Source organism: Clarias gariepinus, chromosome 3, assembly GCF_024256425.1.
Source record: "Clarias gariepinus isolate MV-2021 ecotype Netherlands chromosome 3, CGAR_prim_01v2, whole genome shotgun sequence".
In the NCBI taxonomy this organism is placed as follows: domain Eukaryota; kingdom Metazoa; phylum Chordata; class Actinopteri; order Siluriformes; family Clariidae; genus Clarias; species Clarias gariepinus.
Window position 1 is genome coordinate 28,480,988 of NC_071102.1, and position 27,215 is coordinate 28,508,202.

At 35.9% G+C, this 27,215-nt stretch overlaps 1 protein-coding gene across 3 annotated transcripts; it reads left to right on the forward strand.

The window, feature by feature from the left end:
* The first annotated feature begins 239 nt into the window (after positions 1-239).
* On the forward strand, positions 240-21,285 carry ago2 (argonaute RISC catalytic component 2). 3 transcript variants are annotated; one of them, XM_053491870.1, is made up of 19 exons: positions 240-443; positions 5,506-5,728; positions 5,815-5,935; positions 6,059-6,240; positions 7,688-7,824; positions 7,944-8,078; positions 8,174-8,261; positions 9,426-9,573; positions 9,673-9,792; positions 9,882-10,004; positions 10,111-10,244; positions 10,524-10,708; positions 10,823-10,982; positions 11,103-11,193; positions 14,148-14,342; positions 14,435-14,569; positions 14,656-14,757; positions 15,090-15,289; positions 15,719-21,285. In XM_053491870.1, the coding sequence occupies exons 1-19, from the start codon at positions 419-421 to the stop codon at positions 15,825-15,827; spliced, it is 2,613 nt and encodes an 870-aa protein (XP_053347845.1). In that variant the 5' UTR covers positions 240-418; the 3' UTR covers positions 15,828-21,285. The 3 variants fall into 3 exon arrangements, with proteins under 3 accessions (XP_053347845.1, XP_053347846.1, XP_053347847.1); XM_053491871.1 differs by having other exon boundaries at positions 5,536-5,728; XM_053491872.1 differs by lacking the exons at positions 240-443; positions 5,506-5,728 and having other exon boundaries at positions 5,814-5,935; positions 6,063-6,240.
* The last annotated feature ends 5,930 nt before the right edge of the window (positions 21,286-27,215 follow it).

Sequence of the window (27,215 nt, forward strand, 5' to 3'; positions counted from 1 at the left end):
TATGCAGGTGGTAAATAATAGGCAGGTGGTCACAGTGTTATGGCTGATCGGTGTAAATACGTTTCAAGTCAGTTAACTCCGTTCACAGCTTTGCTCTTACCAATATGGCGCTGTTGTTGACGTGAAGGGACTGCCGACATGTTTGAATGGTAGAGGCGGGTTATATACGAATACGGGTAGGAAATGGCTGGCTCCGGATTTGACGAGAACACAGCATGTCGTGTTGTGACGGGGGATGGGAGTGGGGATTTCTCTCGCGGTCTCGTAGTTGAACTCCAGTGTGAAACGTTGTTTTCCTTGTGAAAAAACGGCTTCGTAGCCGATAAGTTTACTTCCGTGCACGCGGATGCACCTCACGACATCTGAAAAGCGAAAATAATCTACGCGCTTGCTGAGGTCTGCTACTAAAACAGCTGCAATGTATGCGAGCGGAGCACCGAGTGGTGAGTAACCGCTACAGAGCGAGCTAAATGGCTAACTGCTAGCTAGTTTGGAATTGTTATGCTAACTGTGGAGTCTGTATTCACGAACTGTTTACACACACTGGGTTAGCAAAGACGTTAAGTCGATGAACATTAAATTAGGAGCGAGTAAAGTTAATAAACGGAGAGTTCATTTTTGTGTTTTTAAACCCGAATGTTTGTGAGGCTTGCTATGTTATTGTTAGCAAGCTAAAGGAGTCTTTCAAATGGATGCTGCTAACTCGCAAACTTGCCAGAGTTGCTTGCTAGCTAAGTTTTTTTATTATTCAATAAATGTACAGACATAAAAAGTTACCTAGTTAAAGAAATAAAATGAAAGCTACCTGGGTATCTAGCTATCTATTTTTGCTAGGCTGTTTTATTTCCATTAGTGAGGCTAGCTCCCACACCAAACTGCCCCTCACTTGCTGTAATTGTCTGCTGAAATTATCTTGATAACCCAGTGCTAATCATATTTAGTTAAAGGTCGTTTATAACATACAATGTTTTATATCTCGAAAATTAGCAGACCAGTGGTGCTGAAGGTACTAAAGGACGGGGTGAGATTTATGAGGCGAGAAAGGCTTTAAACAAACCGTTGATGGTGTTAAATAACTCATTCAGTTTTTTTGCACAAGTCTCTCTTAAGTGCCCTAAATACAAGTTTAGGTACAAGTCTTAATCTACTATTGAAAGATTGAGAGTTTATCCTAGTCTAGAGTCTCAGTCTTAAAAGAGTGTAGATCAGAAATAATACTTCAACAATGTTTATTACTTTAAGACACATTACACAGTATAAAGTGGTTATATTTTTTTCATTATTCACATTTCTACTTCTGATTAGCACCATCTACTCTAAATAGATATGTGATGTGAATAAGTACACACTTTTCTCTTTAATCCTCTGCACGAATTTTGAACATTTTTAAACCCATGTTGTCACTTTACTAAACAGACCAGGGAGGGTAAATAAAATAAATTATTTGTAAAAGCATGTGAAAGCCCCTTTATTTCTCAGTACAATGCCTTTAGGTGAATAAACTGTAATGCAGGATCAACTACAGACAGATGAAGAAAAACTATGACTATTTTTTCCCTCACCGTTGATCACTCCTGCTAAGCTATTTTTTGGGTTTTTGGTTAGATCCACTGAAGTAGATAAATTTTAGAAGTTGCAGATTTTGGAGTCATTATATTTCGTACGATAGAATCTGACTTTAAGTGACGTGCGTCTTGTGTAAAACTGAAAGGATGAGGAAAGTAACATTGGATTCCATCTACATAAGGGTGTAAAATGGGTACAAACCATAACCACATCTTTAACCTTCATATCTTTTTGCAAATTAGAGTTTAAGAGCTCTTCTGAATTTTTAGGTGTGAACATGTTGGATGTGGTCTAGGTGGGGCAGATTGCTAGACATTTGTGCTGTTCTGTGGTCTGTAGATAAGGAGTTGAGGGAGTCTGCAGTCCAGATCAAGTTAAGATCCAGTTTGACACATGCAAGTATCTTCCAAACATGATGCGTTTCTGGCTCTGATAAGCTGGGTTGAGAACGCCCCCCCGTCAGCTTTTTTCTATTACTTCGCCTGTTGACCATCTAGTGCATTTTTGTGTTTCATGGTACAGTTAGCCAGTACACTTCTCTCTCTCTCTCTCTCTCTCTCTCTCTCTCTCTCTCTGGAAAACTAATCATGTATGTTTTTGTGTGGCTATTTATTTTTTATTTCTTTGAGGCTGCTGTTACAGTTTTGTGTACAGTTACTGTTGAATTGTTCTATTTTAATTAATTGCTTAGAAGTGTTTGACAATATTTCTCATATTGTGGGTTTTTGTGTGGAAATTGTATCCCATAGTCTAAGACCAAAAAAAAAGGATAGATTAAATGCATTCTTTATCAAGGGGAAAAATATTAATAATTTCTAAACTTTATTTGTTTCTTTTTAACATAAGTAAAGATTCTGTTCTTTAATACATTTTTGGGGGGGGGGGGGGTATTCGGCTTACTTTGGAACAGTGTGTTAAAAGTAAATAAATTACCAAGAAAGCTTTGGGTTGTATCACACAATTGTCATTAATTATTTAACTGTGATAGCACATGCTGTATATAGACTTTTAGTGTAAGCATGTACAGTAAATGTTTAGTTATACTATTTGTCTAAGTCTGTATTACACACAACAAAACTGTTTAGTGTCTTATGTATGTGTCCATACATAGTAAGCATAGCACTTGACCTATGTTTTATGTATAGTGGACTAAAGAAACCTGTTGCCAATATAGCACCGGTTTCCATATAACCGATATGTACTGGAACCATGTCTGAATGCAGATTTCATTGCCTCACTTTGTTGCCATGCCTGAGCAATTGACTTAAATATTTGTTCTCTTGTTCTCTGAAATGAATGAAGAAGCATAATCACCCTCACTGCACATAAAATTATTTTCCAACTGAGAAAATGCACGTGAATGCAAGTTGGAAAGCTCTAATCATACAAATCCAACTAATCTTTGTGGTAACATGAGTGTCCATTTTGTTTTTATGTTCCGACTTAAAAACATAACTAGGGAAATGAGACCATCCATGTGAATTCAGTAATTACACTTGGCCTGATAAAAGCAGGTAGCGTTAGCTCGTTTAGCTAAACACACCTTAAATTAGAATGCCTATAGCTAAACATAATTTAAACTGTGACTGTATTTCACAACAAATTATTCAGATACTGTGACATCCAACAAGTATCTTTTAACAATAGCGTGTAAAGGGGGAAACACGGCAAATCTAATGAAATATTTTAGGACACAAGGGATGATCTAAAAGCAGAAGGATGCACCGTGTTTAACAGATTATGTAGTATGGGCTTTCCAGGCCCCAGTTAGACGAGCACTAGCAATGTCAGGAGAAGTGTCGTATTTTGCCAGATAACGCAAATATGTTTATATTTCTCAAAAAAAAAATTGCTGAAATTTTAAGCTGGGTTGTAGCATACCAAGAATACCAACTACTTTGTTATTGCTGTTAAATTGTAGTTGGGTTAGGTAGTATGTAAAATTGTCATGTTTTTTGTATTTATGTATACTTTTAATATATGGTTTATTTTAAATATTCATTTTATTATTATTATTTGTAAAAGCTGTTCTTTAATGTTATCCACTCATTTTTATAGTCACCAGTACCACTATAAATGTACCGATTTGGCACTGTTATCGTAAAAAAAAAAACAAATGGTACCCAACTTTAGTTTTATGTCAGTTCTAAATCGTGATTTTTTTTTTTCATTTATCGTCACACTGACTCCAAAATACATTTTAAAAAAACCTTTTATGTTTATAATAGAGATAACCCAGTTGATTGGCCAGTAACCAGAACTGGCTGGTTTTCAGTTTGATTGGCGATGACCGGTGTTCGGCCGAACAACTTGCAGAATCAATTTTGGTATTTTGAAAGCATTTGATGAGGTGAAACGCCTCTTTTTTTTTTTTATAATCCTATTATTATTAGGTAAACTATTTACATATTTTCATAGGAGTAAATTATTTGTCAAGTCTATTTAGAAATAATAATTAAGGCCGATGATATGTGCTGCTTGGTTAAGTGTTAAACTCTTGTATTTAAAATCAGTTTGTTTTGTAACAACATAATGTTATAAGAAACTGGTATGTGTAATTACTTATTAAATCTATTTTTTTTAAAGGTTTAAAATTGTAATACAGTTTTTTGAAAATGTAATAATTTAAATATTTTTTAAAATTGTGATACTTAAAATTGCATTTTTAATCAAATCGATACCCAAGATATGTTTTGGGAAGCAATTTGTGATTCCTATCCCTAGTTTTTGGAGTCAGTAAATTGATTATTACATTAGTAAGGGTTTCCTGCACAAGTCCGACTTAAAATCAAAGTTGAGAACACATTTGAAGAAAAAACTATGGTCAAGTGTTTCTTTCCCCTATTAATCATGTGTTTGGTTCGATCCACTGAAATAAATAAATTGCAACACCAGTTGGTTGATGACCCTTTAGAAAGTTTAGAAGTTGCAGATTACTGATTTTGGGGTCATTATATTTCTTATGCTAGAACTTGAGCTGTTTATTTTTTCGTGTGAAGCGTCTTGTGTAAAACTGAAAGGATAAAGGCAGTAACATTGGATTCCCAATAATGTCCCAAACTCAGGAGTGGCTTGATACTAGAGAACATCTGTAACCCTTTTCCTGACATCTATGCATGGTAGCTCTAAATGCACTGACTCCAGCCTCAGTCCTTTTAAAGCACTCCCAAGGACTTAAATCAGCTTCTCTTGAAAATTCTCTGAAGCCTGAGACCAAGAGATGTACTGTATTTGTACTGTAAAAATAGTGAATTACTCAAAATTAAATATATAGATTTTAGATTTTCATCAGCTAAAATAAAAGCAAAAAAGGTCTGAAATATTTCATTTTACATCTAAATAAATCTAGAATTAGTTTTACTGTTTAATTAAAATTTTCATGATATTCCAGTATTTGTGCTTATATTCGTTTGTGTGTAAAGTCACATAAATATCAAAGCTATTTTTGTTTAGGTTTGAAAAGTCAGATAAACAAGTATAACGCTGTAAGACATCACATTGTTTCTACTTCTCAGTGTTTTAGATTTGCTAAACAAATATATCTGCTTATTTTATTTATATATATATATATATATATATATATATATATAAAATATTATATGTGTGTGTGTTTGTAATATTTGCTTTTTACTTTGTGTACTTGGGTATGAAGAAATAGGGTTGTTGGTTTAATTTTTTACACCCATACTCCTTACCTCCTTTAATTTAAATTAGTCTATGCATTACTCAGGAAAATCTAGCTTGATATTAATATTGACACCATCACTGCCGAAAATTTTCCACTGTGGCATTTTTAAAATTTTCTTTTTTCTTTTTCCTAAATAAACACTGTCTGTTTATGGGTAAAGGGCAAACAATTAAAGGATTATTCATTGCTAAACAATGTGCCAATAAAGCTGGTTCTTAAACATTCTAATATGTTGATAATTGCGATTACAGCTCATGAATCTTCTCTGATCACCACTACAGCTCCTCTGTCTCCTCCTCCTCCACCACCACCCCAAGAGTATGTGTTTAAACCACCTCAGAGGCCAGATTTTGGCACCATGGGTAGGACAATCAAACTGCAGGCCAACTTCTTTGAGATGGAGATCCCCAAACTGGAGGTGTACCATTACGACATTGACATCAAACCCGAGAAGTGTCCACGCAGAGTCAACCGGTAACTCTAAGTTCTTGAATCAGACCTCAGATTTAGAGTTTAACAATGAGTTTATTATTTTCTAAAAACACATTTTTCTTTTCCAGTGAAATTGTTGAGCACATGGTCCAGCACTTTAAAACACAGATCTTTGGTGACCGAAAGCCTGTATATGATGGGAGAAAGAACTTGTACACAGCTATGCCCTTACCCATAGGGAGAGACAAGGTGAGTGGTACTTGTACAGGTACTCATGTTCTAATCTCTATAGATTTACGTTTGAGTACTATACCACAATATATGACTTTTTTTTCTTTTCCTTATTTTTAAATTTTTTATTTTTTTTTGTAGGTAGAGCTGGAGGTGACAATCCCTGGAGAAGGGAAAGACAGGAGCTTTAAAGTAGCCATAAAGTGGGTTTCTTGTGTTAGTCTGCAAGCTCTTCATGAAGCACTGTCTGGACGACTGCCAAGCATCCCTTTTGAGACTATTCAGGCTCTAGATGTGGTCATGAGACATTTGCCCTCCATGAGGTCAGTTAATGTATTTTTGTCTTTCAAGAAACAAATCAGACATTTTAAGCACATGTTTTGGTTTAACAGTCCAGCCATTTTCCACTGAGTGTTTAAATCAGACTTCTACAAGTTTTGCATACTTTTTTTAAAATTATTATTATTATGTGATGTATTGGTTAATGCATTGCTAATTGAACAGTTTACTAGCATGTTTTTAATGAGCAGTTTTGACTTACCTTCACGTGTGTGCTTTTCATGATCACCACAAGAGGGCATTGTTTTATTTATATATATATATATATATATATACATATTTTTGCATGTCATCTTTGCAACACAACTATAATAAATATTTATAGCTGTCTTTGTTGGGGAACTGCTGGAAAATAGATATTTTTTAGTAATAACTTGAGATGATTCTTCTATGAGTACATTTATATAGGCCATAATAATCATATCATTATCTTGTTGTTGAAGTTGCCAATTGTGGCTTTTTTAAACAGCATATTATGTTTACATCAGATTGTGAGATACTGTTTTGGGGATTTTAAATAAAAACAGTAAACAATCCCTCGGTTTTCACCCAGTAATTAATCACCACATGTATGCCACTAATCTGGTATCTTTGGCATCTTCATCTATGACTTATAATAGATGTAAGCGCAGATCAAGCGGCGAGTGTTTTCTACACATGGGAGTCAATGAGAGTGTTCACACGGGCTTTGGTGACGTGCGTTTGTCCGGCTGTGCACTTATATGTCATTAAAAAAACGTTGCATGCAGCTTTTTCTTGGCGTTCAAAACCCAACGAACGCAAGAAAACCGCTTCTTGATCATTTTCTGCGTGTTCATTTTACGCTTTGGAGGACCGGATATATCCCATGATCCTACATGCTATACATAGGGACATGCGGAAAAGGGCAAAATAAAAAAAAAAATCATTGTTGAAAAACTTACGCGGAGATTTTCATTTCTTCATAAACCACAAAAAAGACTTCCTTTAATCCGACGTTGTGCAGTCAGAGAGTGAACCCGGTAGCTGCGGGCTTTCATATCCAGTTCCCGACACACTGCCCCCACAGGTTAACACACAAACTACAATTTGGGCTGCAGGCTGACGTTAGACAAAGACAAACGAATGCCAGTGTAGAAGTCAATCAAGCATCACTACAAAATGCAAAATAAACGTCTAGGACGTTCAGAGCACGTTCGTTTATCTAAAAACTTGACGCCCGTGTGAGCAAGGCCTAAGTGTGGCCATCAGTTGACAAAAACATAAAACCTGGGATTAAAAACTATTTCCTACTTTTTTGTTTGCAGTAGGAAATGTAATAAAAAAATAGATTAATTACTGAACTCGGGTAGACATTTTGTCCCCATCAGGTTGCATAAGTTTATGTAAACACAGTAACTAACTGCAATGTTGCCAATGAATTAATGTAAACAAACTCTGTCTTTACCCCAGGTACACACCTGTTGGCCGCTCATTCTTTACACCTTCTGAAGGCTGCTCCAACCCTCTTGGTGGAGGAAGGGAAGTCTGGTTTGGCTTTCACCAGTCTGTTCGTCCCTCTCTTTGGAAAATGATGCTAAACATTGATGGTAATGCCAGTCAGCATGTTTTAATATGTTGTAATACATTTATCTTTTTTTGAAGCAGACATATAAATGTCAAATTTCCTTGCCATCTTCCCCATTTTTTTTTATTTATTTTTTTTAAGTATCGGCTACCGCATTCTACAAAGCTCAGCCAGTGATTGAGTTTATGTGTGAGGTTTTGGATTTTAAAAGCATCGATGAACAACAGAAGCCTTTAACAGATTCCCAAAGAGTCAAGTTCACTAAGGAGATAAAGGGTAAGTACATCTTGTAAGTCTGTTTTTTTTTTGTGTGTGTTTACATAGCTTCACACTAGCACTTTTATCTTATTCTGCTTTGTGTCTTTCTTCAGGTCTGAAGGTAGAGATCACTCACTGCGGGCAAATGAAGAGGAAATACAGAGTTTGTAATGTAACCAGAAGGCCAGCCAGCCACCAGACGTAAGGGTTCTTGTCATATGGCCTCCTAATTAATTTAAATGCTTTAGGTTTGGTGAATAGTTTGTTTTTTGAAAATGAGAGAGAAACCCACTCCTAATGCATGTTAGAAATTTTCACATTTTCTGGTCTTGTTGGGACACATTTAGTCTGAAAGAAGCAAATACAGTATGTGCCAAAATATATAGTAATGAAATGAAAAAATGAACAATTACCTTGTTGTCATCTGTGAGTTTATTTATTCTAAAAGAAACTAACATATACACTATTAGCATGTTGATTTACCATGGTATGTGTAATGTAAGTGTTCGAAGTGTGTGCACGCCCTTGCTGTAGACAGCGTTCACATCATTCACATGGATCTCTACCCAGATTCTCGGAACAAAGGTTGCTGTAGACTCCTGTAAAAGGAAACGATTTGTTCGTGTAATGCAGGCACAGTTCTCAGCGGATTTTCACAGTTGAAAACACTCCTTTAACATTAAGTTAACATGCCTAACACAAGTAAGCATTAGGTGGTGTAAGATCAGGGGATTGGGACAGGTATGCAAAGGAAGGTGTTCTGCCACCTTTTCAAACTCGGTCCTCATTCACGACCCCTTCCGTATGAGTTTTTCCTCTGTCAACAGACCCATTTCCAACAACAACTGTTTAACATAACTTCCCCTTTCATTACTGGGAACATGTGCGGCTGGCGCTTTGCCCCATCGGCAAATGCGTATGCGCAAGTTTCAGTACTGTATAATTTGGTGCATACCGTACTTTGTTGGGACTATTTAGCCGTTCAACATGTAAAAACATATTTGAAATAGTATTTTTTAGATCTGAGCCTTGCATTTTCTATGCAACTTTACAAATTCACAATGAGTTAGCCTGCACCAGATATAGTAATTGGTAATGAATCCAACAGGTTAATTAGGTTCTGCAAATATACACATAAAGTGGATTTGTATAACCAAATTAAGTTGTGTGAGGGTGTTCTCAACATAAGCAGAATTTAGTTAGGATGAATTTAATTAATTTGTTTTCCCCTTATTTAGGCAGGTGACTATACAACAATCAATGTACAAAACAGGTTTTCCTGTTGTCTGATCATGGTTGTCTCGGTTTGGTTTGATTTGATTGTGGCCGTTTGAGCAAAACCCACTTCTCTCTCTTCTGCTACAGGTTTCCCTTACAGCAGGAGAACGGGCAAACTATTGAATGCACTGTGGCACAATACTTTAAAGATAAATACAAACTGATTCTTCGATATCCTCATCTCCCATGTTTACAAGTCGGGCAAGAGCAAAAGCACACTTACCTTCCTCTTGAGGTTAGCAAAGTATAATATAATATAAAATAATCTTTGTGAGAACCTTTTATTAATGAGTTTTATGTATTTACCTCCTGACCTCATCTTGGTTTCTCCTAGGTTTGTAACATAGTGGCTGGACAGCGATGCATCAAGAAACTGACAGACAATCAGACCTCTACTATGATTCGTGCCACAGCCCGGTCAGCACCTGACCGCCAGGATGAAATTAGCAAATTGGTCAGTTCATCTCTCTGCTGTGTGTAAGGGCTGCCAAATGTACGGCTGGTGAACTGACCAAAAATAATAATTCTTTTTATACATTACAGATGAGAAGTGCCAACTTTAATAGTGACCCTTACGTGCGCGAGTTTGGGGTCATGGTAAGAGATGAGATGACTGAAGTAAATGGCCGAGTCCTCCAGGCACCATCAATTCTCTATGGAGGACGGGTACAAACTATTTCTTTACTTCATTTTGAGGAAATCATCATTCATCTGTGTGTTATTAAGTAATAAACAAGTGTATAGCTTATTGATGATGCACATCTTTTATCAGAACAAGGCAATAGCTACCCCTATCCAAGGTGTTTGGGATATGAGAAACAAGCAGTTCCATACTGGGATAGAGATCAAGGTGTGGGCTATAGCCTGTTTTGCTCCACAAAGACAATGCACTGAGCTTTTATTAAAGTAAGTCTCTTTTTGTGCTTATGTTTTTAACTTTAATATTACTTTGTTGAAAACTTACTTGCACTTTTAAGTGCAGAAATTTGTTTAATGTAGAATCTGAAGTTTCTGTACAACTTATTGGAAAACTGAACTCTCAAACTTTCAGTGTGTCTAGAGGGCAACTAATGGGCCACTTTAAATAAAACCCTTAACACTTAATGTTGAGTTATGTAAATCTATTCAAGCAGTAAATGTCTATAAATATTTTTATCACTCTTGATTATTTTCCGTTCTTTGTAGAGCATTTACAGACCAGCTGCGCAAGATTTCTCGTGACGCAGGCATGCCCATTCAAGGCCAGCCCTGCTTTTGTAAATACGCCCAGGGAGCTGATAGTGTGGAGCCCATGTTTAAACATCTGAAATATACCTACCAAGGCCTACAGCTGATCGTGGTCATTCTTCCAGGGAAGACGCCGGTCTATGGTAAACCAGCCTCTACTATTATGATGTGTGTTTTTGTGTCTCTAACACAAATGTAAATGTCCGGTGGTCCTGCGTGCTACATCTTTTGTAACCTGTCTTCTCCTCTTGTCAAAGCGGAGGTGAAGCGTGTCGGGGACACAGTTTTAGGAATGGCCACTCAGTGTGTCCAGGTGAAGAATGTCCAGAAAACCACTCCACAGACATTGTCTAACCTCTGTCTGAAGATCAATGTTAAGCTGGGCGGAGTCAACAACATTCTGCTTCCACAGGGAAGGTGAGCACAATTTAGGTCTTACGGAAGAAGCTTACATCAATAGAATTTAAGTCTGGTGTGTTGATGGAAGTTTGAAATAGCCTTTTGTCTGAATTAATGCTTTGATTCTTTGCTCTCTAGGCCTCTGGTTTTCCAGCAGCCTGTAATTTTCCTGGGTGCAGATGTGACTCATCCTCCTGCAGGAGATGGAAAGAAACCCTCTATTGCTGCAGTAAGTTAAAAATTTACTTATTGGGGGAAATGTTTTAAAGATTAATCAGTCTCCTTGGCTTTACTAGAAGTTACATTTACTCATACTTGGGTAATGAGAAAGGTGCCTATATACACTACTCACAATAAGTTAGGGATATTGTGAGAGAATTAGTGGATGTCATTTATATGGTGTTTGTTTCTCTTCAGATATTTTTGGAATGGGGAGGCACATGTATTGGGGTGAACACACCTCATTTTGTGTTTTCCATGTAATGGGTTCATTGTGTACAGGTGTGCCTTATATTGGAGCCAATCCCAAAAGACACCTTTTTTCAATGTGGCATCAATTTCAACATTCTGTGGGTATAAAAAAATTGGTATTGTCAGGAAGTCATTTCAAGTTCATCATTCAAACAGCCATGAACACACGACATCCCTTAACGGAAGAGCAGCACCACCTAGCCATGGCGCGCCTCCGGGTCGGTGGCAGGCAGTCAGATGTTGCTTGTGAACTTGGTGTCATTAGCAGACTTGCTTAAAGACACGGAACTACAGGCAGAGTTTGACATACCCAGGAGTGGAGCCCCATGAGTGACAGACCGCAATGATGACCAGTACCTAAGGACCTAAGCATTCAGACATCATTATGCAACTGCCACACAGCTCCAGGCCCGTTTACGAGATGCGAGGGGTACTAGGGTTTCCAGACAAACCATTCACAAACGACTCCACCGCTTTGGCTTGAATGCTGGACAACTGTTGCAGGTGACACCAAGACACTGCCGTGAACATTTGCAGTGGGCACAAGACCATGTGACCTGGACAATGCAGCAGTGGCCTGTTTACTGATGAGTGTCGGGTCACCTTGCACAGAAATGATTGTCGTCAGCGTTGCTGGAGAAGGCAAGGTGAGCGATACGCTGAGGTAAATATGGTCCCCAGGGTTTGCTTTGGTGGAGGAGCTGCAACAGTCTGGGCAGGCATCACCAGTCAGCGCAATACAGATTTGGTTATTGTACATGGCTCAGTCACTGCACGTTCTTACCTCAGAGACATCATAAAACCCATCATTCTCCAATTCCGCCAGCACATGCTCCACCACATCGTGGCAGAATTGTCACAGCTCGACTTCAGGAAGTTGGAGTGCCTCATATATTATGGCCATCAATGCCCTCTGATTTCAACCCCATAGAGCACGTCTGGACCCGTTGAAGCAGAGACTGGATGATCGTACCCCATAACCCACCCCCAGGTGATCTGGCAGAACTGCGTGTAGCACTTCTGGAAGAGTGGAACACATTGTCTCAGAACAACATCATGAGGCTAGTGAGGAGCATGAGACGTTGCCGTCAAGCACTGCGGCAAATGGTGGAAACACCCGCTACTGACATTGTCAATTTTTGTTATTTGGGGCTATCCTTGTTATTGTCTACATTTTTGTGGTAATAATTATTAAACTAATGAAAATGGTGTTTTTTCTCATAAATTATTAGTAATATCAAAGGAAACTTTTACTTATTTAATTCAAATTTAGAGCAAATAGAAAAAGCACTCATGTAATTAACAATATCCCTATTGTGAGTAGTGTAAATAAAATGCATTATTATTATTATTATTAACATTATACTATGTTGCATAGTTGTCTGCAAAAGGAATTCACTACTAATGTTTATTAATATTCACATCTAAGTAAATGTAAAATTTTTCAATTAAGATTGAGTGAATGTGTTATACGTAAAACAATTCATTAGGGGGTTGGTGTGATGCCTATTATTTTCCTTTAACGTTATGTCCTTCTTAATGGTTTGTCGGCATTGACAATTGACAATATATAATTTTTTTATTTTTTTTTTACAATTAATTGTCTTTTTTCCATCTCAGCATTTCCCATGCAGCTCACCACAAAATCAACATTAACAGCCACATATTGACTTTTTTTTTTCTTGTTTAGAACGGGTAAAATTGCATTTCATTTCACCCCTCCTTGCACCCAATTCAAATTTTCTTTCAAAGAACTATAATTGACAGCATGGAAAAGCATTTTGTAGGTTTTTTAAAATGATAATTTAAATGTATTTTATAATAAAATGTAAACTATTTAAAAAAACAAAAATTTTAAACGTTCTTGGACTAACTCAGAGAAACCTCAAAAGAAATTGTTCATATTGACATGTGACACCAGTCAAATCCTGGCATACGGAGGCAGGCGGAAAACACGATCAATGTTTGTTCACAGACATCCGTGACTGGCTAGTATGGTTATGACAGTGCAAGTATAACAGCCCTATACCTAACAGCACAGCCAACCTTCTCTCTAGGCTCCCATATACACATAGCTATATTTGAATTTGCGATCTCCTAGGGCAAAAGCATTCTTGTTTGATTTTTTTTTTTAAATGGCCAAACCTGTTGAAAATTATCATAAAAATCTGTAAGCGAATTATTCTCAAAACACTTATGCATTAGGCTAAAAACTTTGCAAGCACACAGAGCAGTATTCAGGCATAGAAGAACTTTCGCAACTGCTTAATACACAAGATAACTTGACACTGGAGGTGGAAGCACTGGTTGTTCTCTGCTTGATTGGTCTTTCCCCCACCCTATCAACTACAGCCACAAATTGAATCAATTTCTGTGGGAAACACTGAATGTAATTAAGTTAATTAATCAAACATACAGCTTGCATGGCATTAAAACTTTCCAATGTGGAAAACTTTAAAGGAACAACTTTACCTGTGAGTATTACAAAGTGTAGACACAATAGACAGATCCATTAACTCCAAAATAAATGTCTTCTTACTGAAAACTTCACTACACCCACAGTTAAAGACATTAAAAAAAAGTGTTAGAAGCGCTATACAAGATCTTTTTTTTTTATATTTGTACAAATACACTTATGTAAACTTGTAGTTTACCAAGTTTCTGTTATAGAAGCAATCCTCATTTTGCTAAATATGTTTTTGTCTGATTTAGGTGGTTGGTAGCATGGATGCCCACCCAAGCCGATACTGCGCCACAGTGCGGGTTCAGCAGCATCGCCAAGACATCATTCAGGACTTGGCTGCGATGGTGAGAGAACTGCTGATCCAGTTTTACAAGTCAACCCGCTTCAAACCCACACGTATTATCTACTACAGAGATGGCATTTCAGAAGGTCAATTCAATCAGGTACACTGTTAATCTATATTGACTTTTTTTTTTTTTTTTTTTTTTTAAGCTTTTTATTTTGTATTAATTTGTTAACTATTGGTTTTCTCAAGGTTTTGCAACATGAGTTACTGGCAATCCGTGAAGCCTGTATAAAGCTAGAGAAGGACTACCAGCCAGGCATCACTTTTGTAGTTGTCCAGAAGAGACATCATACCAGGCTTTTCTGTATGGACAGGAATGAGAGGGTTCGTTACTTCAGTAACATTATATCTTATGGATTATATTTCTTGAGGTATGCTTTTGGGTAACTTATTGGTTCTGTTTATTTTAGGTTGGAAAGAGTGGGAATATCCCTGCTGGCACCACAGTTGACACAAAAATCACTCATCCATCAGAATTTGACTTTTACCTTTGCAGCCATGCTGGTATTCAGGTACAAGCTTCACAGGATATTATTATCTGCAGGGCATTTCTATTATGTTTTTTCATACGTCTTGTAAATGCAAATCTGGTTGCCTAGATTTGCAAGAAAAAGGTCTCCATGTTATTTGTTCTCTTGTTCAGTTTCACCTTGCTCCTGCATTTGCCTTTGATTCTTAAATAATTAAGCCATGCATGCTAAATTACTTCAAAATGCAATATTGAAATGTCAGTTTAGTTTTTTTGTCTGATGTCTGCACTACCTTGCTGTGCTTGAATCAGTTAACATTGCTTCTAAAAAGGGGGAACTATTTTTATTTCATGGATCACTGATGCACTTTACAGGGTACTAGCAGGCCATCCCATTATCATGTGTTGTGGGACGACAACCACTTTACTTCAGATGAGCTACAGGTACTCACATACCAGCTGTGCCACACCTACGTGCGCTGCACCCGCTCTGTCTCCATTCCTGCACCTGCCTACTACGCCCATCTCGTGGCATTCCGAGCACGCTATCACCTGGTGGACAAGGAACATGACAGGTATGCAACCTTGTCTTAACCCTTTTCATTCTTTGATACAGGGCTGGATGATATTTTATAAGTGATATCAGGATTATAAGATTTTCAAATGATTAAAAACAAATTAATGTCAATTATTAATTCAAGTGTAGTGTTGTGGTATTTTTTTCTTATCATGGATATAAATTAAATGAAAAAGTTCTCAAAAGAAAACTATAGAGTAAACTCCTATTTTCTGTTCTGCCAGGTTAGAAAAATAAAACAGAAAATGTATGCGAAAGCAACAATGCAATTAAAATCACTTAAATATAATAGTTATTATATAGCACCGAAGGGACTTAATCTGGAAGGGGTGCTCAGCAAGCACATGGGTGTTAATGATGGCGTCCACAACTTTTGGCTGTATACTGTATATTGGGATATTGATTTGTTCATCATGTCTCTTTACAGTGCTGAGGGTAGCCATACATCAGGCCAAAGTAATGGTCGAGACCAGCAGGCTCTAGCTAAAGCTGTGCAGATCCACCAGGACACACTACGCACCATGTATTTTGCCTGAGCCTGACCAGAGTTGAGTCTCATATCCTCAAACACCATGTGTCTGTATGTTTAACATGCCCCATTCATCTTTGGGGCCTCCAGATGTGCACATAGTTAATTAGCAACATTTCACACATTCAAGGTCTTTGTTAATCTTGGTATTTATTTCAGCTGCAAGAAAACATTACTTTTCTATTCTTTCTCTGCCTTTACACTGACAGTTCTGATTTAACTTCCTTTGATAGGGATTGTTATTATTATTACTATTATTTTTATTATTAATATTATAATTATGATCATGCCAAGGCTGATGGAGTAGAACATTTGATGAAACGATGCCATTAAGTTTGCAAGAAAAACATATTTGTGGAACTTCCGTCAGCACTGACTTAGAAGTACACAACTTCAGGACTCAAGTACTTACTGTTCTTTTTTATGTTTCTTTTACATGGATTAACAAATCTATATATGTGTTGTCTCAATTCAGTCACTCTGTCATAGGTATTTAAGTTTATTTCTTAAGTAACAACTAACTGATTGTGCTTATATTGGAAACCAAACCTTCATATTATAAGGACACATTTAATAAGGGGCTGTGGAAGACTAATCGGTCATTAATCTGTAATTCTCTCACCACGAGAGGTGTGTTTTGACAATCAGCTTTTGGAGTCTGAAGAGGTAATTATTAAGTTAATACAGGACTGGTTCCTGAGACCAGCATCCTTTCCTGAACCAAAATATTAATTAGTTATTCTTTTTTTTACCCTGGTTTCCTTTTTTGTTTCTCCCCCAACATTATCTGTTAGACTGTAAAGAGAAGTACTAATATTTTGTGTGTAAGATTAGTCTATGTAGTCTATGTACTGCTGATTTATTTTTATTTTATTTCTACCACAAGTCCAACCTAATGATTTGCTTTCTTAAAGGACCACTCCAGTGTTTTCAAACTAATGTCTATCTACTGCCTCTGTAGTGTTTGAGACAAAATTCTAAATAAGAGACCGTCATTACATTACTGTTTATTTCACTTTCCACCACTGGAGTAGTGAAGTAAAAGCAAATTCTGGTCACTCACTCTATTCTCAGGACTTTATGAACTTGCATGCTTGTTGTCTGTGTGCATCTGAAATATGGTCCCATCCCCTGAAAGACATATTGTATAAAGCTTAGATTTAAAATCCAATTTGCAAATATCTGACAAAAGAATTTACAACAACATTCATTAACTTAAGTTCCATATTACTGTTTCCCTGCCCCAACCTCTTTCAGGCATCTCCTTATAAATAAGTTTTGAGTTATTAATGAGTTTTCATATCTTATTTTAGTCTGCAGTTATTTTCTGTGGTAACTGCCTGTGCACTAGAGATGCAGTGGATAGGAATCAGGTTTAACAAACCCTGGAGTACTACTTTAAGTGTCTTGTGATTTTATTGGCCTCATACACCGTTGTGGTGATGCATGAATCATAATGTAGTAGACAGATTATTATCATTTCTTAATTTTTTTTTTTATGTATCCAACATGGTAAGCTGCATATTGTTTGTTGCTTATACACACATACTGATGGCTCATGAAACCATGGCCTTAATGGTCTTGAGAATTATGGGGAAAGTGTTTGTTGGTTATTGATATCTTGTTAGCCACATTACAACTTGAATGTGTTACGCACCTTATTTAACTTTTCTTTCTTTCTTTTTTTTTTTTTTGCCCAAATGTCAGTGATAACGCAATAGCCTTTAACATTGAAGGTTTCTGACCATTCTATTAATTTCTGAATTTCAGGACTCCTATTGTGTAACTCTTTTTGTCTCTGGTGCTTTAAAGCTCTTCTCAAGAGCTTTGTAGTGTCATTGGGTTTGTCCAATAGGTTTGTGGTTTTAGTTTTTTTGCAAAAGGGTTTCAAGATTGTAGAATATATTAGCAAATGATTCATCAGTTCATTAAAATTGAACTGCTATTGTAGTTTTTTTTTTTTTTTTTTTTTTTTTTTACTGGTATAAATGCAAATGTTTTTGGAACGTTGATTAGCTTCCCCATAGGTTTAATTTTTAACTTTAAATAACTAATAGCTGAACATTTTAAACTTTTATACCTATGCATTTATAACCAAGAGATTTTTGTGTTTTTTGTGTATATAATGATTTTAGATAATGTGTATTGTAGTAATTTTAAGCTTTAATAGAGTACATAGAGAAAAACCCTCTTCCTGTCGTAGCAGTATTAGCCTATAGAATATTCTATTTTTTATTATAGCAGACACTTAGATACAACTTTGAGTTATTCCTTTTAGCCAAGAAAGATTACAAATATTTAAGCGCATACTGTTATCCTACAGTAACTGAAGCACAACAAATTATCGGTGCTAAACATTTTCCTGAAACAAATGTTTTATTTACCATGGTTTAAAAAAAAAATCAAACATGGAACTAATTCTTAATGTTGAGATTCTTTAGCATTTTACCAGCGTTATTCATTACTGTCATTTTCTAACCGAACTGTGTTGCAGGGGCATTTTAGTTCTCAGTCTCGATTACTTGACTTAGTTATTTTTCATATTTGACGCTGGTCTCCAAACTTGCAGATGCACTTTTTAAGGGCATTGGACATGTACCATTAGTAATTGTGTAGAAATGGCTAGCTGTCCTACCTCTTGTTGCCTGTTTCTAATGTAATGGTAACATCACTGCGTTAGTCATTTCTTCATAATTACACAAATGGTGGTGTTGGAATACATTTTCTTATAGTGTCACTTAGCTCAGAAACGACCAAAAGGTGTATCTGTTCAGAGGCTATTCTTGGTGCCATTGAAATCTTTGACATTAACTGCCATATTTTTTTATTATTATATTTTTAAACAACAATAATAAATGCTAAAGATTAGGAGCTTTGAATTAACCCTGCATGGTTAAAATAAAATTCACCAAATGGAATTAAAAGAGCCTTATCTGCTCCCAATCTTTGTGGACGTTCACAATGTGGATAGGATCATGTTCGGCCAAGCGATGCATTCATGTTTTACATTCTTACCCAACTGGCTGCTAATTTGGAACAAAATATGTTGTCATTTTTCATTAAGATTTTCACTTCTGTAAAGCTAATATCTAACTTTTTAATTTGGGAACCAACAGAACTAAACAATTTAAAAACTTTTTTCCCCCTTTTTCTTCAACTTGGCCTTTGTTTTTATTGGTTTTTACTTATACAATTTACTTTGTCGTATAAATATGACAGTGATCACAGCTTTTACTTTACCTAGTTTTTAGAATTTTACCAGCACCTTAGATTGTCAGAACTCTTAACCATATGCAATTCTTATAAAGTAAAAGGAAAAAAAAATGCACACATGTTTCAAATTGGTGCAAAATCTGAAGCTAGTCATAGATTAAGTCCTGACATTTGAATAACTATGCAAAAACTAATTTTTTTTCACAGCCACTCATCTTATTATAGTTTTTTGGACATGTTTAAATTTGATTAGTTTCATGGTCCTTAGTCATATGGTTTTTTTAAAATGTAAACTTCATTGACAAAGATTTGAGGACTGATTTTTCTTAAATGTAAAGGAGTTGATTGGAAATAGATTGATCCTTTAAAATATAAAAATGCCTTTTTTTGTGCACATATATTTTTTTCCATTTTCTTATAAAAGTTTCACAATGTCCAGTGTAATCCAAAGCAAGTAAAAGCATAACGCTGGAGGTGATGACGTTTGGCGTGTTTAAATATGGCAGAATAATCCTTTTGTCTATGCACAGCACAAGCACATAGCATTTTGTTTTAACATAAAGAAGCTGAAGGGGAATCAGAATGGTGCTGTTTTTAAATTTACAATGCAGGCATATGCTCATTTGGTAAATGACTACCAAATTAAATAATCTTTTTTTAAACAAGATGTTAAACTTGTAGAAAAAATCTGTTGCAATCAGGAATCCTTACCAATAATCCATATTGCTAAATGTGTAGCACAAATTTTACACATTAGATTTTTTTTCTTTTGATTAGCTAATAAATGTCATTTAGAGGAACTGTGCATTTGAAATGAATGCTCTTTTATAAACAATTTCTTTAATTTTGCACTCTAACTTTTCTGCTTGTAACTGAATAAGGTCTTCAAGTCTACTGAAAATATAAACGAGAGGAAACAATAAATACAAACATGCTCTGCTCCTGATAAGACTATCGTGTATATAAAGATCCGTAATGACCTAAGTAATACACATACATGTACATCAGATGCAGTTCAAATATGTGTAACTGACTTAGTGTTTGGGCAATTATTACTGACATATGGACAAATCCTTCTGTTGCTTGTGTTTGAGGTGCTGCACTGTAAGAAATGTTTATATTTAGGGCAATATTGTTGTTTCTGTTGTTTTACGTTTTAGTACATGTATCATTTTTAAGCATTAAATTACATACTGCCACTATATCGGACTATAGCCTGATGCCTAGGTTCTACTTTTAATCTAAGAATCTTGGCTCCAAGTTGCTGAGCTCACTGCTCATCGGCCTCTAGAAAAGGCAGAAAATAATTAAAGTCACTATGTGCACAAGCAAATATTTAACAGGTGACATTAAGACTTTATTGCCAATTCTATTTCATGCTTTTCAAATTTATTTTCAAGTGGACATTCTGAAATGAATTTACTAATCACAAATAACTTGTTTGTACACATAATACCGCAATGGAGTGTTCCTGTGTACGAGGCTGAAAATCTTTTTTCAAAAATCACTAGCTTAATAACCTGGCTTTTTATACCAATGTTAAAAACTACCTCAAAACAATTTAGGGTGCTATGCTTCTCACGCTCGCTTGCTCCCCTCCGCTTTGTTAAGAACAGGAACACCCGTACACCTTCACAGTCTAATCAGGCAGTCATTTTTAAGCACTGCAGTGCAAAAAATAAAACAAAAAATCATGCATACTGTATGCAGTTCAAGTAAATGAAGAAAAACCCTGATACCTGTGACTTTAACTGTGGCATAGTGTTGGTACTGAATGAATGGTTGGAGTATTTGAAAACACAAACACTTTTTAGAGTTAATATAGTGGTGCAAAAAAAGTGTTTGTTCTGTGAATAGAAACACCTTGCTGATTAGAGTGGTCAGAAAAAAATGGCCAGATCAGTTCGAGATGCCCGGAAGCATATTGGCATGTATGAAACATCAAACTTTTTGTACAGGGACAATGACATATGGACAAATCCTGTATAGGGGACCAAATTGTGAAAGGGATTTTCTTGGACTGTAAACTAGCATTTGGCAACAACAACAAAAAAATGTGTAAAAGCAGTGACACCTGACAATTCTTCATGGTCAGCAGTTATCACTGTTTTTATAACTTAAAACTAAAAAGCAACTGAATGGACAATAAAAAATTGTACTAAGTGGTTTATTTTGCATTTATTAGCAAAAAAAATCTATCATATATCGCAAAGATGTTATGTTTTTGTGATGTTTTTTTTTCCCCAGCCATATCCCCCTAGGTTTTTCTTTTTTTGTGTTTGTGAGTGAACACAGAGCAATAATTGCATTATTATTACTCTTGCCTACAGGGTGATTTGTGCAGGGTGATTATGTGGTTACTTACTGAGTGGCATTTGGGCGCAGTTAGATTTTGTCAGATTGTAAGAGGTTTTTTATTTATTTTTTATTTTTTGGTTCTAGTCCTCAGTAGTGACTTGCCGTATTTAGCATTGTGTATTAAGTCGGCTCTGTTCTGCTTTTGCAATACTACAGAAAGTCAAAAAGTCTTAGCTCATTTGTACAATGTTTTTAAATGTTAATCCAAGTTTATCAACATGATTTCTAACCAACCAGTCACCATTACTCTGTCTGAAAGCTTGCATTAGCCTCCATTCTTCTTTTTTTGAAATCTTCAGTATTGCAATAAACAAAACGAGGGTCTTTTTTGGTGAAACCTCCACAGCAAGTGTAAGCAGGTTGAGAATAAGCTATTTAAAATAGTTTTGCATGTAATTTTTTTGAACCTTGCAACATTTTAAAAAGGGAATTTACTGTTTAATTAATAATGAAATGTGTTTGCAAAATACGCTCTACTGATACACTGGCCTGTTTCCGTTGGTTCAAGATTGAAAGGTACAAAGGGTATGAAAATATAATTAAGATTCTTGATTTTTTTTGTTGAGCTAAAGACATCCACTTTGTGTGTGTGTGTGTGTGTGTGTGTGTGTGTTTGCGTATGCCTTTTCAGTTCTGTCATCTCCTGTATTTATGTTAGGTGATAATTATTTTTAATTTGATGAATTTCATAGAATTAAAGAATCAAAGAATTTATACATGAATTACTCATGCAAACTTGAGTGAATGCTGCAGAGAACGATCAGTATTTGTATATTGCACTTTCTAATCAGTTTTAAAAAACGCCCTATTTTAAACTTGGGCAAAGAAATTAAAAGAAAATTAAGACGAGGTATATTCTGCTATAATAGGATTTTTTTTTTAAAGTAAAAAAGGTGACTTTTCTAAAGTGTGCGTAGACATGAAGTACCTCAGAAGCCTGATATATGCTGCATCAACTTTGTTTTCTTTTGTGAATCTCAATATCTTTCGTACATACAGTTATAGTTTTCCCTACAGAGAGGTTGGATGTGCATGCAAGGCAATGCTTACACCTTTCTAAAATCTGGTATGGTTTGTTTAAAGCATCCTTTTAACAGCAGTATTTACTTCAGCTTTTTAATTTGGCTAAAAGGTGTGTGCTGTAGCATACATAATTGTTTTTGTTAAATTTTAAATGCATCCTGGTTTTTCTACCGTCATTGATGTTTTTTGTTTGTTTTTTTTTTTTTTCTTTTTTTTTTTTACTAATCTGGCATTGAACATCAGTAAAAACGGCAAATTGCAAATAATTAGATGTAGTCCTTAAAGACTTCTGACTCAGGTATTGCCATTTAAGGGCTATATCTGCTAATAAAATATTTGCTCGGTACTCACTTACGTGTCTTAAAGTAGCCCTGGAACTGTATTTATGACTAAAAAGTCATACCTTGTATCTGGCCTTAAAAGGTGCACTATTAACCAAACCAGGCAACCCATGCATTGTTCATTATCACTGCCAATCATGTACTATGTTTTTACCATAAATCTACCTCCTGTGAATGTAGGAGTGTCCTGTATACTATAAAAAAAAAACCATAATCTTCCATTAGTACCTGTTCTGAAACCTCCAGGAGGTTAGGGGTGAGGCTGTGCGCGTTTAGCGTGTTTTCCCATATTTATCAAAGCTATAAAAGTGACCAAAGTTTTTAGGAAGGTGTTCCGGTGGCACTGCCTCGCATACTCGTATCTCCCCTTCGATTCAGACATTTTTTTTTTATTCCTTCTTAAGCACCTGCCAAATTGAATTTACTGTCATTCCTGTTGAGAGCTTTTGTATCTCATACTTGTATTTGAACTCACTGCTATGCTCTGTGTCTTTTATTTCATTGTGTCAAGTGTGAGCTTTGAGATTTTTTTTTTCCATTTATGCTTTTATTATGATTGCAAGCTCAATATATGCTGTAAACCCTGCTAGGATATAATGTGAATATCATTTAATATAGATGATTTTTTTTTTTTTTGCTTGACTGTATATGGCATTGATTAATAAACTTTCCCCTCATTTCCTTTTTGTCTCCTTAAATACTTATTTCGCATCGCTGTGCTGATGTCAAGAACAGCCGTTTTGACAGTGTGCACATAAATCTTTCACTAAGGTTAAAAATGTTAGGGAAGGATAAAGGAAATTGAAGGAAGAATTTGCGTGTACTGTAAATTGGAAACATCTGGACCAGAGGACCATGAACAGTATAATGTGCAGGCCAACAGACTGAAAGGCACAATAATCAGGAACTTTGCTGTGAAAGTACTTTGAAACAGCACAACAACCACAACCCAGGATCACTAATCATATCATATAAGCTGTCATATGAGCAGTTTATTATGTAAGAGGCCTGTGCTCTCTAAAGTTAATTGAACTAATATAAGCAATAATAAGCCATTCTTCCCCAAACCAACCTCATCTCTTCTTATACGGGCTCTTAAATGGGATATTGTTTGAAAAGGGAACAGCTAATTGCCTAAAATGTCTAAACTAGCCAGATCCATTACATTTGATATTTGTAACCAAAATGCTAAGGTATGTTTTAAAATCATGTTCATCATTGCACCTCTAAGGTAAATGGCAAGTTGGCAGGCTACATTTTAAACTTCTGCTGTATATGCGGTACTACTGTCAAACCAATGTCAACTCGCTAGTCTTTCCTGGGTCAAACAAAACAACAGCCCATTTTAAAAGAGCTGTCCTAAAGTTTTTAAATAGCAGAAAAATACCTCAATGGCCTCTCTCTTGCATGCACTCACAAATCTAGAGAATTTCAGCAATGATGGTCAGTCTTTTTCCATGTAATTCTTTGTTCTTTTATGTTATAATGATTATAATATTAATATTCTTCTACAATCCAGACAAATTCCTCATCATGTTGCCTACATGTGCAACCTTATTCAAGTACATGGATTAACTAAGGACAACAAATATCTCGGCCCAGATTACCACTCCCTGTTCTACAGCTTTTCCCACTCCAAATGGTTTTGGGTTTATTACTGCCATCGTGTGGGTGGTTAAGAGAGTGCAGACATTTACCCCAGGGGCGTGTTCCTCTATTGAAACCTTCTGTTGTGCCAGATTTCTGCTTTCGTTCCTATTTATTGAGATCATTCTGCTTGACATAACAGTCTCAATAAATTGTTGAACCATCAAACAACATTTACAAAATAAACACATATGATGTGGATTCCCTTGAGCACACTGCAGTCCAAATTGAAGGCAATGTTCATGTTTAGTATAATGAAGCGCGAAAACTGACATTTCTCGGCAACTGCGTTTCCCAATGTGTGGGTTGCGGCCCCTCTAGTGGGCCTTAAGGGTACTGCAAGTCGGCCGCGGCCCGCCAGAGGTCATTTATTACGCTTAAGTAACTATAGCAAGCGTGTTAATCCATACACACACACACTGTGTGTCTAATCACAAATTAGCCTAATCTGCATGCATTTGGACTGTGGGAGGAAACCACTAAGAACAGGGAGAACATTCAGGAAACATAAAGGCCTGTGGAGGGACTCGAACCCTCGACCCTCGCGAGGACACAGTGCTAACCACTGCAAATTTTGAAAAGCTTTCAATTTTCTATTTTGGTATTAGGTTTAAAATTTCTTTACATTTAAAAGAAACCAGAACTCATAAAACAAAGTCATGGGATTTAAACAACATTATGTTCTTCATTTATCTTAGTCTCTGTTGTTGATCAGAGTGGTGAGGACATTGTTGGGTGGGCCATAAAAGATTTTCACATTTTAAATTGGGCATCAGCAGTATGTTTGGGACTGGCTGAACTGCATGAATGATGCATAACTGGATTAGAGTAGGTTGTAGATGTTATGCATATGTACATGCACAGCTTAACAGCCAGTGTTGATATCCTGCACTTGGACAGAACACACATTTTAGTATTTAGTATTTAGTACAATTTATATTTATATTTTAAAAAATCATAGTTTTACGTTTTAAGTGTTTACCATATGACATGACATCATCCTCCTGTCCAGGTGTCCTTTGGCATGAGACATTGGTCTTTTCTCTCATTCTTTATCCGAGCATGCATTAACAGGAAAATTTGTGCCTATAATAGAAACCACAGACAGGGCCTTGTTAAAAGCATCAAGTCATCCAGTTGAGAGACTTTGATTTTCCACCCTGTTCTCCTACTGCTTGTACAGCTCAACTCCAAAAATGATCTGCAAAGTCTAGTATGAGAAAGTAGCCTCAGGCAAAGTGTCTGAAACTGTAAGCTTCAGATTATCTAATTTCTGGGTGCAGTTCAGTAGCTTTTTCCAGTTTGCATTACCTTTGTTACATACACTTTAAATCTGCTATTATTTTGTTTGGTAAAGTTGTTTGTAAAGTACAGTACTCTCAAAAAATAAACACAGTTAATAAAATGTTTCCTCCTCTTGGATGCTTCATTCCTACTAAAATGATTAGTGTTTGTTGTATTTTGTATGAATTGTTGTACGTATTTAAAAGCAGAACAGAAACTTCAAGAAATTCTATATGATGTCATAAGAAAAGCTTTGGACCTTTTATATATTCAAGATTAGGGGATAACATGGAGCCCGGTTATTGTTTAGATGACATTGCTAATATTAGTAAAAAGGATTGATGTTTCAAAAGTTTTAAATCTATTTAATTAATTATAAAACAAATATAGACAAAAATATATATAGGCCTAATTATATTAGGTGTAAAGACCGGCTCAGTGGTTAAGGCATTGGACTGCAGATTGAAAGGTCCCAGGTTCAAACCCCCGCACCAAGATGCCACTGTTAAACGCCCTTGAGGGGGGCGCTTAACCCCTTAATTGCTTAGAATTAAAAATAATAATAAAATAAAAGTGAGAGAGAAAAAAATATAAGTTGCTCTGGATACGACCAAATGTAATTATGACTATATACATGCAAAACGTGCACAAATCTTCCTGTTACCTTGCAGCCCGTTTAATAAGTCGGCCAGCTAAATGACTTGCTAATGTTCATGAGCAAAATGATTGAAATCCAACTTACTGGACTAGTTTACTGTCCACTGGTACTTATAGTATGGTTAGGTAATGTTTTGAGAACTAGCTACAGTATCTGAAGTGACAGGACAAGGGATGTACTGTATATAGCTTGTAATTTTAGTAGTATTTATTTTTAAACATATACTATACCATTTTTGTTTTACATAGAGTTAAAAGTACTATAGCATAAAATTGATACCACTATGGGTATATATTTTCTTTTCGAAGGAAGCTCCATTGTCAGAGCTTTGTAAAAGCTGTCATTTTAAGTTTTCCAACACATGAGAGTAAACAGGACAGATGGCTTTATAGATTTCTGGGAACTTTGCTTGATTCTTTTCCTTTTCTTTCCTTTGTGTTATTAACTTTGTCAGAAAAAGAAATGCTGACCTTGAAAGAATTTTAGCTGTTGTAAAGTAAATAATAACATGAGCTAACTTGTTTATTTGACAAAATACAGTGCTATAACAGCACACACCATGATGTTTTGTTTCTTTTTGCTCTGTACAAGAGTACTTTCATTCATGAATACACTAGATATTTTACCGCTGTTTAGTTTCTGAGGACACAGATTCTTTTTAGAATTTCATAAATGACTGGATGTGAACTATTACATAAGTTTAAGTCCTTGTGCAAAAACCTCACGCCTGCTCAAGTCTATTCTGGATCAAAGTTTCAGCCAAATGATCACAGCTCAGTTTCCAGGTGAACAGAGCAGGAAATGTAAATATAAAATGACCAAGGTAACGATAAGATATTTTAAGATACAGAACAATGTTTAGCAGTACATA

Excerpts from the sequence above, each read along its gene's own strand:
- ago2 (XM_053491870.1), top strand. The coding sequence starts at position 419 with ATGTATGCGAGCGGAGCACCGAGTG. Across the intron at positions 5,936-6,058 it reads TACCCATAGGGAGAGACAAG|GTAGAGCTGGAGGTGACAAT; the intron begins GTGAGTGGTACT and ends TTTTTTTTGTAG. Across the intron at positions 7,825-7,943 it reads AATGATGCTAAACATTGATG|TATCGGCTACCGCATTCTAC; the intron begins GTAATGCCAGTC and ends ATTTTTTTTAAG.